Source organism: Python bivittatus, unplaced genomic scaffold (genome assembly GCF_059951505.1).
Source record: "Python bivittatus isolate LINGU-HERP-01145 unplaced genomic scaffold, Pbiv_v1 ctg000420_np1212, whole genome shotgun sequence".
NCBI lineage: Eukaryota > Metazoa > Chordata > Lepidosauria > Squamata > Pythonidae > Python > Python bivittatus.
Window position 1 is genome coordinate 168,551 of NW_028277061.1, and position 17,555 is coordinate 186,105.

A 17,555-nucleotide genomic window follows, 5' to 3' on the forward strand; every position below is an offset into this window, starting at 1 on the left:
CCCTTTTTCCCCCCTCCCTTTGCTGTTTAACATCACAACTTCATAGATAAATGGATTGGGGCTCCTGGTATGTGTCTTTTGGGAAGGAAACATTTAAAAATATGTAGAAAATGCTGCAGGAAGATCTTGGACCAATCCCTTCACCTATTTGAACTTACTTAAATTAACAAATTCTACTTTCTTCACAATTGGCTTTCCATCAAATGATTCATTGAAATAACCCTCTAATTTCATGGTTTGGTTCAATCCTCTCAAAACATCAAGGCAAGGTGGTGACGGCATCAGATACCTTCAGCATACGTGGAAATATGTGCCTTCAAGTCACTTTTTGCCTGCCTGGACAGGTCCCTGCCCTACAATTTTCTTCTCAACACTTTCAGAAGGGTCTTGCCATTTCCTTCTTCCTAGGGCTGAGCAAGAATGACTGATTCAAGTCACCCAGCTGGCTTTGTGCCTAAAGTGGGAGTTTTAGCTCTCAGTCTTCTCGTTTCTAGCCTAATGCCTTAATTTTTACATGTAATTAATTGTTCCAAACAGAATGAAGGTCTGTTTTCTATAGTTTACCTAAGCAGTACAGAAGGATTAGACAATCTCGTGCCATCTACAAACCCTTCATTCCTCATCATTTGCTTTTTTTGTCACACCTTATTTCAGTCATCATCAGATCCTCAGACCGCACTATTATAACTTTATAATGAATGGACAGAGGTATTCAGTGGATCTAGTCTTTTCATAAAAAAATCATAAAAGCAGTGTCACTCTGCAAGGTTTCTCCATTTTGTGTGCATGTGCGATATGAAAAATCATGTACGAAAGTGGTCCAACTTTTTAGGTAATGGTGAAATCCTGCACAAATCATCAGTCCCCTCCACCAGTTCCTTCCTTATGAATCCCTCTGTGGGCATTCTAAAGCTTATAATTGCTATTAGATTGATACATAGCTTACTATGCTAATAAACTGTTAATTATTCCTCTTTCTTCTCCTCTTGCTGCCTATTTATTTCTAAAAATGGGGTTTCAGATTCTCATGGAATCAGACATTGTATATTCCAGAAGGAAGGTAGGAACCCAGGAAGGAATGAAGGTGTCCATAGTAAAGTGAGAACATGGTGAATACAACAGACAACTGGGGATGAGATGGGGAAAAAAGAAAGTGACTTATAGGATATTATGAGTGACTCATAGGACATTATGAGAAGAGGTGGAAATGCTAGAAGCTGGCTTGTGGAAATTGTGTATTCCACAATTTGATAATTTGATTGCAGGCTGTTAGAAGCATTTTAAGGTCCTTAATATTATTACCAGAATATTATTTTTGGCATCACCGAAGGAGGAAATGATTAATTAGAAGACTAAATATATAATTTCTTAACACTTAATTTTGATTAAGCGATACCTGAAATTAAAATATGAATGAAATTAAATGAAATATAAATGTCATTGGGGCCTGCTGTATATTTTTATAATGTTGTTTCAATTTTGGGGGTGAGGAACATAAAGAGCAAGATGGTGGCTTCATCACCATGGTCAAAGCCTCAGCCATTTTGTTTGCACATCAATGTTGACTGCATATACAAAAGAGAGAGGCTCTGATCATCTTTTGACATGTCCTATAGTAGGTATGCTATCTAAGCAGTATTAAGCCATCTTTGTTCTCTGGAATGAAGACTTTAAGCTTAACTGGAAGTTCAAAAGCCAAGAAAATTTAGTATTTTTATCCATCTAACCTCCAAGAACTGAGCTCTGCGGAGAGGTATTTTTTAATGTTTGCTCTGGAAAACCACTAAAAATCCATGTGTGAAAAAAGTTACAGATCTCTACCAGCCACAGTTCTTGCATGCCATTATAGTAGTTAGACAAATTAAAATGGAATTACTGCTAAACTCCCATCAACTGTGTTGATATATTTCTCTTAGCCATAATGTGGATTACTTCCTTTTGGGATAGCCCGATGCTCAAGGACAGTCAAGGAATAAACTCTAGTTTGTTTCAGAGCAATTTGGAACCACAGGTTTTTGTTAGTTAACTGATGGCATCTGTGGCTTAGTTGGATGAATGAATAACCAGTGTTTGGGTAGAAGGGTAAAAAAAGGCATGAAGGGAGCTGCAATCATGCAGTCATGTATGTGTGTCTGATGTTGGCACACATACAAAAGGAACAGTGTTTTGATTGCATAATTGTGCCTGCATTTTCCTGCTATGAATGTCTCCCATGGTCACCCCTATATAAGGAAGCATGGCTTTTCTGTGGTTCCCTAGCTTATTTGAAGTTAAGCTTGTGCACCCATCACAATTTCAAATGAAGGAGACAGTTGTGCAAAGCAAAGAGAAAGAGAGAGAGAGAGAGAGAGAGAGAGAGAGAATGGCCAAACAAACTTTGATCATTGGCAAGTGACATTAAGGTTTGTCTCTTACATGCTCAATAAATGGTGGCTCTAACAAGTCATGGATTAATGTTACCTATGACTTTAGACATTGACTGGCCCTTCAAATGTCCATCATGTTTATTGGATTAATAAGGGAGCAGGAAAAGGCAGGTGGCAGGCTCTAAAATAGAAGGAGTGTATGAAAAGGGGGGAAATGGACAGGGAGAAAGAAGCACACATGTTGGGGCCAATCAGGAACAATGTACCCTAGATTTTCTGAACTCTGAGTTGTGCCTTATTCTTGCTTGTTGGCTATGAAGGAGCAGAGGTAACTTCAGTTCAGATCTGGGGAGGAAAAAAGTGGTATAATAACTTAGTGTCACAGTACTAAATATCACCCATTGGAATCATGCTAATTATAGTAATTTGCCCATCTCTCTCAAATGCTCACTGTCTTTCAGAAGCAAATAAGCAAATCTAAAAACTTTTTTTTTTTAAATCCCTGTGTTTTTTAGATATAGGATAGGACAAGGAGAGGTTCTTCCAGAACTTCTACCCACTTCTTGAAGAAAAATGACATTGAGCTGGCTTTACATTCTGGGGGTTAAGTACTAAATTGGCAATGCTTTGAATTTAGGCTTCTGCATATCATTTGAAGAAGCAGTCTTGACAGAGCTTGGTATTAATCATGACAGGTTGTTGTAGTGGGTTGATCCAAGATAATCTGCAGCTAAAGAGCCCCTTGGCTGCTTGCTTGTGGAGCCCAGTGGTGCTATCACTGCTTCAAGCCTGCAAAGTAAATTCTCTGAGCTGCCCTCAAAACGAATCCCTGCTTGTCCCACATGAATGGTACCAACCAGGTGGCCTCACCATTGGTGGGATTGTTTCTCAAATTGTGTATATTGCTCTTGAAATGTTTTTTAAAGAGAATCCTTCCAAGAAGCTTTTTGAGGTTCCAAAGTAAGGGTTTATTTTATGTTTTATTTTATTTTATTTATTTATATTATTTGTTTATTTACATCTGCTTTACATGATCTCATCCATATTGCAAACCCTAAGAATTCTTTATAAAAAATATTGAATGCTTGATGGAAAGCTTGGATAGGCTGGTCTTTCTCATGGGTGTTCCTTCCTGTCAAGTCTTTCCTAAAGTAACGTTTTAAAAATATGATGGATTCTCTATTTTCCTGCCAAGGAAACTTTCAGCAGAAGTTAAAACTTTCTTAAAAACTCACATTCAGTCATGTTATAGAGGGAATAGGGAATGGCCTTGAAGGATTGGAGGAAGAGCTGCTAAGATAAGAGTGGCTTGAGCCAAGGCCAAGAAAGTAACTTGAGATAGCATCTCAGACAAGCTGCTCCCTAGTTCACATGAAGGTAAAGTGAGGGTGGCGGGGGGGGGGGGAGCACATTCAGACTTGCAGGATTCTGCTATTGTTACAGTAAAAGTATATTCCTCACCTATATGTCATTGGTTTCTTAGTCTGGTCTACCTTGTTGGGCTCACACATGTACATACTATAAAGTTTATTGCAATGTTGGATTTTTCTCTAATTCTTTAGACTAAAAAAAAAAATAGGGATTAGCAGATTTGCAGATTAATTTGAAAGGGAAACCCTGATTATGCTGAATTTGCACCCAGAAACATGAAGATGGAGGACATAAGGTTGATTTAAAGTACTTTTTAAATAGGACCATATTTTGATAGATCTATAAATGTACATCAAACCAGCTCCATCTTTCTACAACTATCCCCCCAAAAAAGGGAAAATAGAATTGCAGGACAAGACCTGGTTAACAATTGGATTGGAGACAAGCAAGAAATCCAAAGGTTGTAGGCTAGACTGAGAAGTTGGGGGGGGAGGGAATCCCAGTAGGAGGAAAGGTCAATCCACTTTCATACTGTTGCCAAAGAAAGTGTGTTGTTGTTAATATATCAACAGGAATCCAGCTTTAGTCTTGCACAACTGTATTAAAGCGAAAAAATAATAAAACTGTGAATGTAATGTAATATTACTATAAATATGAGTGACTCGCCAGGCTGGAGTTATGTGGAATCTGAAATATATCAGAGCATTAGTTCTTTTCCACTACAAAAGTCAGATGTGAAAACCTGAAGAAAGAATTGCTAATGACATGATGTATTAGGCTTTAGAACATCAGGCTATTATTTCTTTATTCTCCTTGGTTTAGGAAGGAAATTTCTGAATAATGTCTTAAGTTTTCATTGTCTAGAGTGTGATAAACAGTTGCATAATGTGGTCAAAAATGGGCAGATAACTATCTAAGGGGGGGGGGAGTCTTGTTTGTACAAATAAGCCATTATGGGTGACGAACATACATAGCTGTATGTTTACCTAGAAATGATGGTATTTATAAACTTCTGAAACAGTACATTAACCTCATTTTCAGTATGATGACCAAGTATTACCAGCACACCCTTGCCTTGGCTTTTGCTGTCAAGGAGATCAATGAGAATTCCAAGATTTTGCCAAATGTTACGCTTGGTTTCCACATTTATGACAGCTACTATGATGCAGCAATGACTTATCGGACCACTCTGGACCTCCTCTTCAAATTGCATCAATTTGTCCCAAACTACAAGTGTGACACCCAGAAGAACCTTGTAGCCATCATTGGGGGACTTGGATCTGATACTTCTTTCCATATGGCAGACATTCTGAGTCTCTACAAGATTCCACAGGTATGATCTATCCATTGGATGGACAGCTGTTGTCAGTTGCTATTTTTTTTCTTCTTTTTTCACTTTGGGATGGAGCATTTGGTTCAGAATAAGGTAGGGGAAAAGTCACAGAACATCCTCAGAAATTACATTATATTCCTTAAACCAGGAAAAGAAAAAAATCAATGTATTCTTATATTTAAGTTTCCCTGTAGCTAGATAGTCCTTTAACTGCATGTAGAATATTCCAAATTCATTCAACAATGTCTAAACATTTTCTTTTAGCTCACATATGGGTCATATCCCCAGAAGAAAATTTACACAACTCAGGCATTTTATCACATGATTCCCAATGAAGCCTTTCAATATCAGGCAATTGTGTCTTTGCTCCAACATTTTGGATGGACATGGGTGGGCCTTTTCATTGTGAATGATGACAGTGGAGATCATTTCTTGAAAGCCCTAGAACCAACGTTTTCCAAAAATGGAATTTGCTCAGCTTTCACAAAAAGAATCCCAGAGCAAGCCAGATTCCACTGGAAAATCTTTGAGGAACTTAATGGTATAGTTGCTAATATTTATGTAGTCCTTACAGATAATAAAACAACTACATTTATCCTCTATGGAGAATCTATGGCCTTGATATGGCTGAGAACTTTTATTTTTCTAGGAATCCCTGAAAATAAGGGAGCTGCATCGGTTGGAAAGGTGTGGATCATGACCACACAGATTGACTTCATAGAAACAGGCCTGCAAAAAGGCTGGGATTTCCAGTTGTTCCAAGGAGCCCTTTCCTTCACCATTCACTCAAAAGATGTTGTAGGCTTCAGGAAATTTATTCAGGCCATGACATTTGACGGGACTCATGGAAGTGGTTTTCTGAAGGACTTCTGGGAGCAAGCCTTTGACTGCGTAGTCTCAAATTCTGCCCTATTTGAAAAGGCTGATGGAACATGTACAGGGGAAGAGGATGTGGAGAGCCTTCCAAATTCAGTGTTTGAAATGCATATGAGTGGCCACAGCTACAGCATCTACAATGCTGTCTACGTTGTGGCGCATACTTTACACACCATAATTACTTCTATGGGGATACCGAGGATGAAGTTAGGAGTGCGACAAGTACAGTTTCAAGAATTGGAGCCTTGGCAGGTGATATTTCCAGTCCTTTACCTTTTAGAGTACTTCTTGTAGCTTTTTCCTCAGTGAATTTGATAAAAATACCTCATGTGTATTATCACTGACATGGGGCTTATATTTATTTCTATAATTAGAATGGGAAATGCTTTTTGGTCCCCTCCTCTCCTACTATGTATTTCCTTTTGTTGGTGACATGAAAATATATCAGAGATCATTGTGAGTCTTCTTGAGAGTAAAAAACATATTCATCTGTTCATTTAAAATATTTATTTAACAAGACTTGTAACCCCCTCCCCCCATCTCAAGTACTTCAGGGACAGAGCATAGTCAACTACAGTGTTATAACACAAATGCAATCCCACATAAATATGATGAAAGCCAACAATTAGAAAAGCTGGAGTGAAAGGCTTGCTGAAATAAAATTTTATTTGCTTGTGAAAAGTGAAAAGAGTGGGGGCCATACATACCTCCAGAGAAAGAGTGTTGCACAGGGTAAGATATTACAAGGTAGGAAATGCAGGTAGTCCTCAGGTTATAACCACTTGTTCAGAGACGGTTCAAAGTTATGACGGTGCTGAACACAGGAGACTTATGACCAATCCTCAGAATTCTGGTTGTCGTAGGATCCCCGCAGTCACATGATTGTGATCTGGTACTTTAGAGCCTAGCTCGTGATTACAAAGTTGCAGCAAGTGCAGTCATGTGGCTGCCATTTGCAAACTTCCCTGCTGGCTTCCCACAAGCAAAGTCAGTGGGAAAGCCAGCAATGAAAGTCACAAGTCGCTCCCATAAGTTGCTCCCACCGCTTTTTCTCCTGCTAGATCTTGTACTCCGTTGCATCCCCCCCACCAGCCCATGCTCTCTAGCAGCCTCCGCCAGCCCAACTATGCTCTGTAGTGCCTGCCATGGCTCCCACCAGCCTCTCTACGGCCACTGCTGGCCTGCTGAGTAACAGGGGGCATGTATATATCTTTCCAGTGGTGAAGGAACCAGCCTTTTAGTGATAAGAATGGCACATAGAAACCATTTTATTGTCCACATGTTAATTTCCATATAGTACACATTTAGTTCAAAAGAACACGGACACCCACAAATATTAAATCCTGTCTGAAAGTCAAATTAAAATATATAGTGTATTTCAATTACTCTTGTTATTGAATCTCCAGCAACACAACAATTGAATCATTCCTGCCTTAATAACTGTCCTGCAATTATATTTGAGATACCCAGGAAATGCTATATATTTAAGATGGTATGGAAGTGGCTTCAGTATTAATAAAAAATTAGCACCTTGTCACAATGTTGAAAGCACAATGTTGGAAATGAGCACAATGCTTTCTACACGTTGTGTCCTGAGACTTCTTTTGTCCCTTCCAAATAGCTCCACCCATTCCTTCATAGGATTTCATTCAACAATTCCGCAGGAGATACCTTGTCCTTTAATGAAAACAAAGAAATGGAAGCTGGATTTGAGATAATCAGAATGGTCATTCTTCCTAATAATTCCTTCCAGAGAATAAAGATTGGAAAAGTAGATCCCAAAGCTCTGGAAAGAAATGAATCAATCAATGAAAAGATTATTGTGTGGCACAGAAATTTTAACCAGGTATTGATTCTGGAAATATTGGGGTATCTTTCTTTTTTTCTCCAAATATATATCTGAATTCAATCCATTGCTCTTTCTGCAGAAGCAGAATGTCAGTGTTCATGATCAGGCTTCTCAATAAGACTAAATTTAGATACAATCTGAGGTGCTTAATTATTTATGGTTCTCACAACTTAGAAGAGTGAATATTTTTCATGTCCCATGTAACTGAAATATTATAGTGTTTGGGAGAACCTTGTAATTTTTTTCTAGGTTCATCACTAAGTTTTAAGAGACAGAGTCTTGATTTTTAGATGAACAGATCTAACAAGCTATATATAAATGATTAAAAAAAGATGAAATTTGTGTACGTGGGTTGAATGTTTACTAATGGATGGTGACCTTCTGAGACATACAAATGCTGATAAGAAGGTATTGGATAAAATGTGGCATGTTGCAATTAATGATTTTTTTGTTGAAAGAAATGAAAGTGATCTTGTAAAAGAGTGTGTTTCTGCCGATTGTGTTCTATGGAGATGAGAGCTGAGTATGTCAGGAGAAACGTATCAGTAAATTGAATTGAGTAGGAATATGATACTTTAAAATTCTTTCTAGTAAAAAAGAAGTCATGAGGGATGAAGCAATATGGATGAAATGCAAAAGGGAGTAACCAGTATGAAGGAATTATTTTGAGCTGGTTTGGTGATGTAGAGAGAATGACTGAGCATTGAACCACAAAAGAAATATCTGAAGGAAGAGTGAATGGGTGAAGAGGGAGAGGAAGATTGAGAAAGTCCAGGCAAGATGGCTTGGATAAGAACTCTGAAAAGAGAAGTGATTTTTCTCCCCTAAGGCAATGTATGGATAAGTGCATGGAGATGGTGGAAATAAGGATAGTTTGAAAAGATGGAAGGGTGTGAATATAGTAAATAATGTTGGTATAAATGAGATTTAGTTAGATTTTGTTTTCTTTTATCTCCTTCATCTAATTTCTTCTGCTACCTACACTTTTTTTTCTGCTTTGCATAACATTGCTTACTCTCAAAGGGAATAGTGTTTATTGGGTACGATTGTATGTATTTATACATACATGTATATACACATAATCCCATTTAAACTTGTATCATTTTAATGAGTAGGTGATGCCTCTTTCAGTCTGCAACGAATTCTGCCATCCTGGTTACCATAAGAAAAGGAAGGAAGGGGAGAAATTTTGTTGTTATGATTGTACTCCATGCTCAGAAGGAAAGATTTCAAATGAGAATGGTAGGTCATGTAATCATCTGCTTTTCTCCTGTAATCTCACAGACTAAATTGAAAGAAAGAAAGAAAGAAAGAAAGAAAGAAAGAAAGAAAGAAAGAAAGAAAGAAAGAAAGAAAGAAAGAAAGAAATCATATGATCGAGCAAAAACTGAAGGAGAATAGCTTGGGGTTCTCTTGCATGAAAACTATCAACAGAAAAGTAATGGATGAACAAGAGAGTTGCTAGAAAAACTCTTTTAGGACTGGGGCATCTGCTGAGGGTTGCAAGGTCAAGATGGTAGCTATGATTACACACCTGAAAACCCATTCTTTTTATAGGTGTTGCATGTAATACAATGGAAAAAAAAAAAAGTTTGATGGTATTTGATCATACCACCACAATCACCACCTTGTCTTTTTGACCTCCCTGATTTAGGCTATAGGAACCTTCATTTTCATATCAGTAACAACTTGTACATGGAACAATAACAATAACAATAACAATAACAGTAATAAAAATGTATTAAACTTGTATGCCACCTAACTCCCAGTGACTCTGGATGGCTCTCAACAATCAAACAAAGGAATTACAATAAAGTCAATGAAGCATAAAAAATAAAGATAAAAGACGGCAAGTGTGATGAAGTGAGGGGTCTCACTCTTCCTTGCCAAAGGCCTGGGTGAAAGTAAAATGTGAGAAATTAGGTTTTCTTTTTCTTTCCAGACATGAATGACTGCTTCAAATGTCCACAAGATCAATACCCAAGCAAGGAGCAAACCCAATGCATTTTCAAACAATTAAGCTTCCTGACATTTGAAGAATCACTGGGCATCACTTTAGCATCTCTTGCTGTTTCTTTCTTCTTCCTCACAGTCTTGGTATTTGCAACTTTTATTAAGCACAGAGATACCCCTATTATCAAAGCCAACAACCAGGATCTCACTTACATTCTCCTTGCCTCCCTCCTACTCTGCTTCCTCTCTTCTTTGCTTTTCTTGGGCCAACCAGGGAGGGCAACCTGCTTCTTCCGACAACCAATTTTTAGCACCATCTTCTCTGTGGCTGTGTCTTGCATACTAGCTAAAACCATCAATGTAATTGTGGCTTTCATGTCCAGAAAGCCAGGCTCCAGCATGAGGAAGTGGATGGGAAAAAGACTTACTAACTCTATTGTCCTTTCCTGCTTTTCTTTTCAAGCAAGCATTTGTATTGCATGGTTAACAACCTCACCTCCATTCCCTGAGTTAGATGTACACTCAGCAACTGAAGAAATCATTCTGCAATGCAATGAAGGGTCAGTCTTCATGTTTTCCTGTGTTCTGGGCTATCTGGGTCTCTTGGCCCTTGCCAGCTTCATTGTGGCCTTCCAAGCTCGTAAACTTCCAGACATTTTTAATGAAGCCAAGTTTATCACCTTCAGCATGTTGGCCTTCTGCAGTGTGTGGGTCTCCTTTGTGCCAACCTACCTAAGTACCAAGGGAAAAGCCATGGTGGCTGTGGAGGTCTTCTCCATCTTGACTTCCAGTGCTGCATTACTGGGGTGTATCTTTTTCCCTAAATGCTACATAATTTTGTTGAGGCCTGAACTGAACAACAGAGAACAAATAAGAAGGCAAAAAATTAACAGCCCTGATTAAGATACATAAACTATCAGCTTGAAGATGGATACCTTAAATGTGGGGGCACCATGTCTCAAACTATCACTTGTAAGGGAGCAATGGAGAGAGAGAGCGGAAGGTCTCCAACCCTTCTTGCAAACTCCCCTGGGGTCTGATTGGTCACTGTGAGTAATACAATATTGGATTAAGTAGGGCTTTCTTTCAATTAAATATAGCCATTCCCATTTTTTATATTCTTAAAAATCACATCACACTCATGGGCAATAATAAAGTGTCCCATTTTGTTTGCAAAAATTAGTGGGGAGGGCATTTTCTTATTTCATAGAAGACATCTTAGAGGATTCACTATAGTCTTCCTGTCATGCCAACTTCAGAATGGTAGGAATGAAAAGAGTTGATTCTTTGACATTTGAGAGAGGCTCTGAAAATCACAAGATTTTGGGTCTTGGAGAGAGAGAACATAACTGGTGATTTTTTTTTCATCAAGGGTACATTGGAAACAGAGACCAGGGCAAAATTAATTTGAAATGCAACTATGAGGACTACAAAGATGACGGGAGTGTAAAAAGAAGAAATAGTTCATGAACAAAGTTTCTTTCTAGAGAGTCAGTGTCACAGATTTTATCTACAGTAAACTGTTCCTGGTTTATGTGAATGGGAGAAGAGCATTAGCCTGTCACCATTCTCTGAGTGTTATCCTTTGGAGACCAAACAAATGTAGCAGAGCAGAGGGTTTCCTGGAACAACAACAACAAGGTTCTTGCTTGGCTTCAGATTCACTTCCTCTCACTGTGTCTTTTGCACAGTAATAGACTGCTGTGTCCTCTGGCTTGAGGTTGTTCATTTGCAGATACAGCTGGTTGCGGGAATCATTCCTGGAGATGGTGAACCGTCCCTTGACTTTATCTGAGTACCTAATTGGAGATGAGGTTGTACCTATCTCTGCAACCCATTCCAGTCCTTTCTTTGGATAGTGTCTCACCCAGCGCATCCAGTAGCTGCTGAAGGTGAATCCAGAGGCTTGGCAGGAGAGACTGAGGGAATCTCCAGGTCTTCTCACATCTCCTCCAGACTCCTCCAATTTAATCACAGATTGCACCCCTGGAACAAATATGCAAAAAGTTTGTTTCTGGAAATTTCAAAGTTAGCATGTATTTGTCCTCTTGGACAAACAAGAAATTACCTTGTAAAACAGCTAAGCAGAGAAGAAACAGAATCATTTTCTACCCTACTTTTCCCTTGCTATAGACAGAGTAGAAAGGAATCAGAGACACAGCAGCTTGAGACTGTGGACAGGGAAACTATATGACAAGGCTGTAGAGGAAATTGTCCACATATTTGCATATGTTACAGGATAAAAGAGCCATTGACCAAGTGATTGCTAAATGTATGTGCTTCTCTAAACATTATTTTATCCTATATTCTGATCTTAACCAGCCAAGGATGCGAGGAAAAAGCTGCTTAATGTAAGACTGATTGCAGAAGTAAATACCAGGTTTAAAATAATCCCCGCTCTCAATTTGCAGTCACAAAGATTGATTTTTAGACTCTCCTCTACCTACTACTGTGAGGGAAACAATAAAAAGTGGGTTGGAAGCCAAGCCAAAGCCTTCTTTTGCTTAGAACAGCTCTCAATATTTATTCAATCAAGCAAGTTTTAATTTGTAAATTGCCATTGATAAGGAAGATAGTAAAGAACTCTTACTTCAGATTTCCTAACATATATTTGTTTGGGTGCTCTCTCTCTCTCACATATACACAAACACACGCAGAGAGGAGGTAACTCACTTTAACTGGAAACCATTTTAAGCAAAGCTGTTAAAATGCAGCTGAAAAGGCCTTCATCCTCTTATATTTGCCTGTATTTTCAGAAGGAGAAGATTCAGGAAGGCAGTTGAAGAGATAACGAAGAGATAGATTTCTTTTGTCTTTTCTCTCAATGAACAGTTCTTACCTGAAATCCTTGAACTGATGGTGTCTTTGTTTTGTCATGGATGTGTGTTTGTGCTGGAGTGTGATTTGAACACTGTTCTTTGTGATACACAAGTAAGAATATTAACAGTGCACTTGAATTTGAAAAGGTTGGATCCAAAATATATTGGGATATATCTGATTTCAGAAAGTAGGAAGCCATATTGTATGCAGTCTATCCTTCCAAGCAGAGCCCTTTGTGGTATGTGTGTGTGTCAATGACATGAAAATGACAAAGGGTTGTGATATTGATGTGCCAACCCTTGAGATGACATGAAAATCAAGCAATTGCTTTTTTTTTTTTTAATGTGACAAGGAAAGAAGAAGGACCTTTGAAGACACATTTAATGTGAACATGGTTTGGTCATCTCCTTAGTAATAATAGGAATTTTCTGATAAGAGTTGAATCTTTAGACGTTCTTCATTGGGAGCAGATTTGTCAGGTGTTTAGTTTGTTCAATGTGTGCCACTATAATGGGCTTTTTCTTAGAGAGACAAGAGGGACTTCTTATTTCTGCAGTGAATTTCTTCTCACAAGAGATGGTTTTTGCTTGGCTTCAGATTCACTTCCTCTCACTGTGTATCTTGCACAGTAATAGACTGCCGTGTCCTCTGGTTTGAGGCTGTTCATTTGCAGATGCAGCTGGCTATTGGCACTGTTCCAGGAGATAGTGAAGCGTCCCTTGACTTTGTCCAAGTAGTTGACTTCTGCTCCATCATATCGTAACCTTGCAACCCATTCCAGTCTTTTCCCTGGATCCTGTCTCAACCAGCTCATCCATTTGCTGCTGAAGGTGAATCCAGAGACTTGGCAGGAGAGACGGAGGGAGTCTCCAGGTCTTCTCACATCTCCTCCAGACTCCACCAATTGTACTGCAGACTGCACTCCTAGAATGATAATACAAAATGTTTATTTCAGGAAGATTCAGTGTTAACATGTATTTCTTCTGGAATAGCTTTAAACAAATACCTTTCCCTGTTGTTAAAAAGAGAAGAAACTGAAGTCCAAAGATAATTTTTTCCCCCTTGTTCTCTGGCTTTGCTAATGGATTGTTGATGAAGGAAGCAGAAGTAGAACAGCTTGTGTTTATGGGCATAACTAGATGTGGAAAAGTATATGACAAGAATGGAGAGACAACTCTACATATTTGCATGTCTTTTGGGATAAAAGAGGAACCCAAACATTTGACAAGACACTTTTTTTTTTTTTTCAAGAGTGAGTTCTAGTCCTGTCTTAGGCATGAAGCCAGCTGAGTGACCTTGGGCCAGTCCCTCTCTATCAGCACTAGGAAGAAGATGGCATTGGCAAACCACTTCCAAAATCCTTGCCAAAAAAATGCAGGAACTTGTCCAGGAGTTGCCATGAAGGTGTGTGTGTGTGTGTGTGTGTGTGTGTGTGTGTGTAGTGAGATACCTGTAGCTACCACAGATCTACTGCCATGGAGGTAAAGCAGTCTGCAAAGGAAAGAAGCAGTTAACACCCGCTCTTACTGATACCCACACACTTCCCCATTCCAAGTTAAACAAGATATCAGAAGATCAAGTCTCATAGAATTTCTGTGTAGACCTCTGGCAAAAACAAATTCTTATTCACTTACAACATAAATGTAACCTCATTGTAGATGTAAAGTGTTATTATGCTTGGTCACACAGTCAGCCTTATTATGAGCCGCCCAGAGTCACCCATTGGGGGAGATGGGTGGCATACAAATTAAATAATAAATAAATTTTAAAAATTATGGTGATGATGATGTCTTCCCCTGAGATACTTCTGATTTCTCTGGGATTTTTAAAGAACAGAAAATGCTTTACAACATGGCGATCTTAAAATTGCTGAGATGGAAGCATGTGATTGAAAGAGGAACTATTTCCATTCGTTGTCACAGATCCGAACAGGAAGAACCTGGCAGGCTTGTAATGATCTGGACATGGGTGAAAGAACAACAGCTGCTGATCTCTAAAAAAACATGAGATGCTTTCTTTCCTTGGTTCACCTGTTTTCGCTTGAAAAGCTTGCTGAATGCTCTCTAATTCATTCAACAGTTACCGATTGCCCTCTTTGGAGCCATTTTTTTCAAAATTTGACACCATAAAGATTTGTATTGTCGAAGGCTTTCGAGAAAAGTACAAGAAGTGCTAAAATCAGCAAAAGACAAAAGGGATCCCCTCACCGCCGCAGGAGTATACCGCATACCATGCAGTTGCGGGCAAGTATACATCAGGACCACAAAACGCAGCATCCATACCAGGATAAAAGAACACGAAAGGCACTGCAGACTACAGCAGCCAGAAAAATCTGCAGTAGCTGAACATGCTCTCAAGCACACTGGACACAAAATCCTTTTTGAAAACACAGAGATACTGGACAACACCAACAGCCACTATACCAGGCTATACCGGGAAGCCATTGAGATTCACAAACACCAGCACAGTTTCAATAAAAAAGAGGAGAGTCTAAAAATCAACAAAACCTGGCTACCAATCCTGAAAAATACAGCCTGCAAAAGGTCAACGAACTCAGCTCAACCACCAGGACGTGTGAACAGTTCACACAATGAACTTGCTAATCACCCCCAGCAACCCCTTTTTAGCAATTCAATAGAAGAAAAAACCCTGCCTAATCCCCAGGAAGATACACACAGATGTGACACCAAAACAAGCAGCCACTCAGTAACCCAAGCCCCCCCCACCCCAAGCCCCCCCTTTCTTCCCCCCCTCAGATCTCTATAAATACCCAAAAAAGGGTCACATCACCCTGGGCACAGAGAGAACTGCTCCTGTCTGTGCTCCTGCACTCTGAAGACACCGGTCACAGGTGCTGGCGAAACGTTAGGAAACAAAACTTCCAGAACACGGCCACACAGCCCGGAAGACCCACACCAGCCACCATAAAGATTCTTCGCTTGATCTCTTTCACTGTGTTCCTTACACAATAATAGGTGGCTGTATCTTCTTCCTTTAAATGATCCATTTGCAGATTAAATTTGAAGCCTTTCTTTGAGGCTGCAAATGCCCCTTGAATGTCAGGGGAACAATAATTATATATTGGGATGTGATAACTAACAAACCGTTCCAGTCCTTTTCTAAGTTCCTGCCTAATCCAGTCCATAAAATAGCTGTAAATATCAAAACCAGTGGTGGCACAAGTCAATGTACGCCATTGACTTGTGCCACCACAGGCGTTTTCACCACTTGGTCTGACTGTGTGAGAACTGTATCTGCAAAACCACCTGGTTGGAAAGAATAAATAGAAATGGAAAAGGTGGGGTGGGAACTCTCATTATTAAATAGAACTAAATGTTATTATCAGAAAGTTCTGAAATGCCCAACGCAACGTACATGAGCAGGTACCCACTGCAGTGAGTAATAGAAAGAAAGTTGACATAGTAGAAGCACCAGCTAAACCTCAGAGAAACTCTGTGTGGTTTGTACCCAAACTTAGTGTGAGATGAGAGGCTTTGAGAATTTAAATGGGAAACGGTAATGGAATGGAATTATGAAGGCCAAACTCAGGGAGGGAAGCATGCTCTTTCGTCTCCTGAGGGGCGAGGAAGAGATAAGAGGATGAGGCTGGCACCTCCCTGAGGAATTCACTCTGTTTTGATTGGCTGACTTTGGGAACTGAGGTTTCAGTCTGGGAAGATTCTTGCTAGAGGTTGTAGCTAATAAACATTGCTGAACTGAATCTGCATGGTCTCCTGTAGTTCCTTGGGCTAGGCCTGACAGAAACAAACATGATTCTGGCTTTGCATAAATCAGCGTGTGGACTACTAATCTGATAGTTTGGAAGAATCAAAGAATCCCATATCCTACCAGTCCTACAAAGAACCACCTGCCTGTGACTGATGGCTTGGCTTCTCCTTTTGTATCTTCTCAAACAATTTACTGTACTTATTCTACAAGTCAAACACAGCTCACTACACTTGGCAACATTTTAGCCAAGTGTGTTGTCTTCCTCTTGTGTTGAGCAACTTGCAGGACACAGGTTGATGGTTGTGACAGAGGTGGGGAAGACTTGGCTATCTGGCCCTCCCTCTCCCTTCTCCCTTTCTCTCCCCCACCTCCAATTCCACAATTTGGGCTCCAGACAGCCCTACTTGCTCCCAGGTTTCTTCAAAGTTGAGAGGTTTCCTTATACAACCCTGTGCACTGGGCTTAAACATTACAGAGTAGAGTCTTCAGTCAGTTTATGGGCATCTTCTGGTTTCTGCAGCAATAGAACTAACTAGGTTTGAACTATCTCTGAGAGGCCACCCACTTAGAGAAGATGAGGGTTAGGAAATAGCTAACATTGTTAACAAATGCAACTCAAATGGACTGCCTGAAATAATTAAGGGATTAAAAACAGCACACAGGAAGAAAAGGCAACTAGTCTGATGAGAAGTGGAAAGAAGGTTTGCATAGTGGAGGAATGGCTAGAATGGCTTCTGTGAGGTGAGCCTGGAGATCTGTTTGAGGTGGGATCCTTTGAAGGTTTTAAAGGGAAGAGGAAGTAAGGTCAGATTTGCATAAATCAAAATGGGAACAATGAGATCAAAAACTAGGACCATCAAAATATAGTAGCCAACCTATTCTTCAATGAGAATCTTTATTTTTGTCTTGCACAGGTCTTGTGTCAATTATATTCTGTGTTCCTCTTGCTCATTACTTGCATTACAATCTGCTTTAGAACTTAGTACATTATTAAGGATTTGTTTGCATGCATTTCTGTATTTTGTCCTCTGCATCTAGTTGGGATCATTTCAGACACTGGAAAGTCATGTCAGCCCCAGAAGGTAGACTTGGAGGACATCCGGGTCATTCTGTTCTCCCAGTAAATATGGTGCAGGTGCTACACCAAAAAAGCAAATTCAACACCTGGTCATAACATGAAAAGAACCATGGATGGATGGATGGATGGATAGATGGATAGATGGATAGATTTAGCTGTTTATAATCATTTGCCAGATTT

General features: G+C 39.5%; 1 protein-coding gene across 1 annotated transcript; it reads left to right on the plus strand.

Annotated features, from left to right (window-relative positions):
* The first annotated feature begins 4,779 nt into the window (after positions 1 to 4,779).
* Positions 4,780 to 10,651, plus strand: LOC107326441 (vomeronasal type-2 receptor 26-like). The gene is made up of 5 exons (XM_088141968.1): positions 4,780 to 5,070; positions 5,335 to 6,198; positions 7,568 to 7,792; positions 8,911 to 9,037; positions 9,738 to 10,651. The coding sequence occupies exons 1-5, from the start codon at positions 4,780 to 4,782 to the stop codon at positions 10,649 to 10,651; spliced, it is 2,421 nt and encodes an 806-aa protein (XP_087998094.1).
* Positions 10,652 to 17,555: the final 6,904 nt, after the last annotated feature.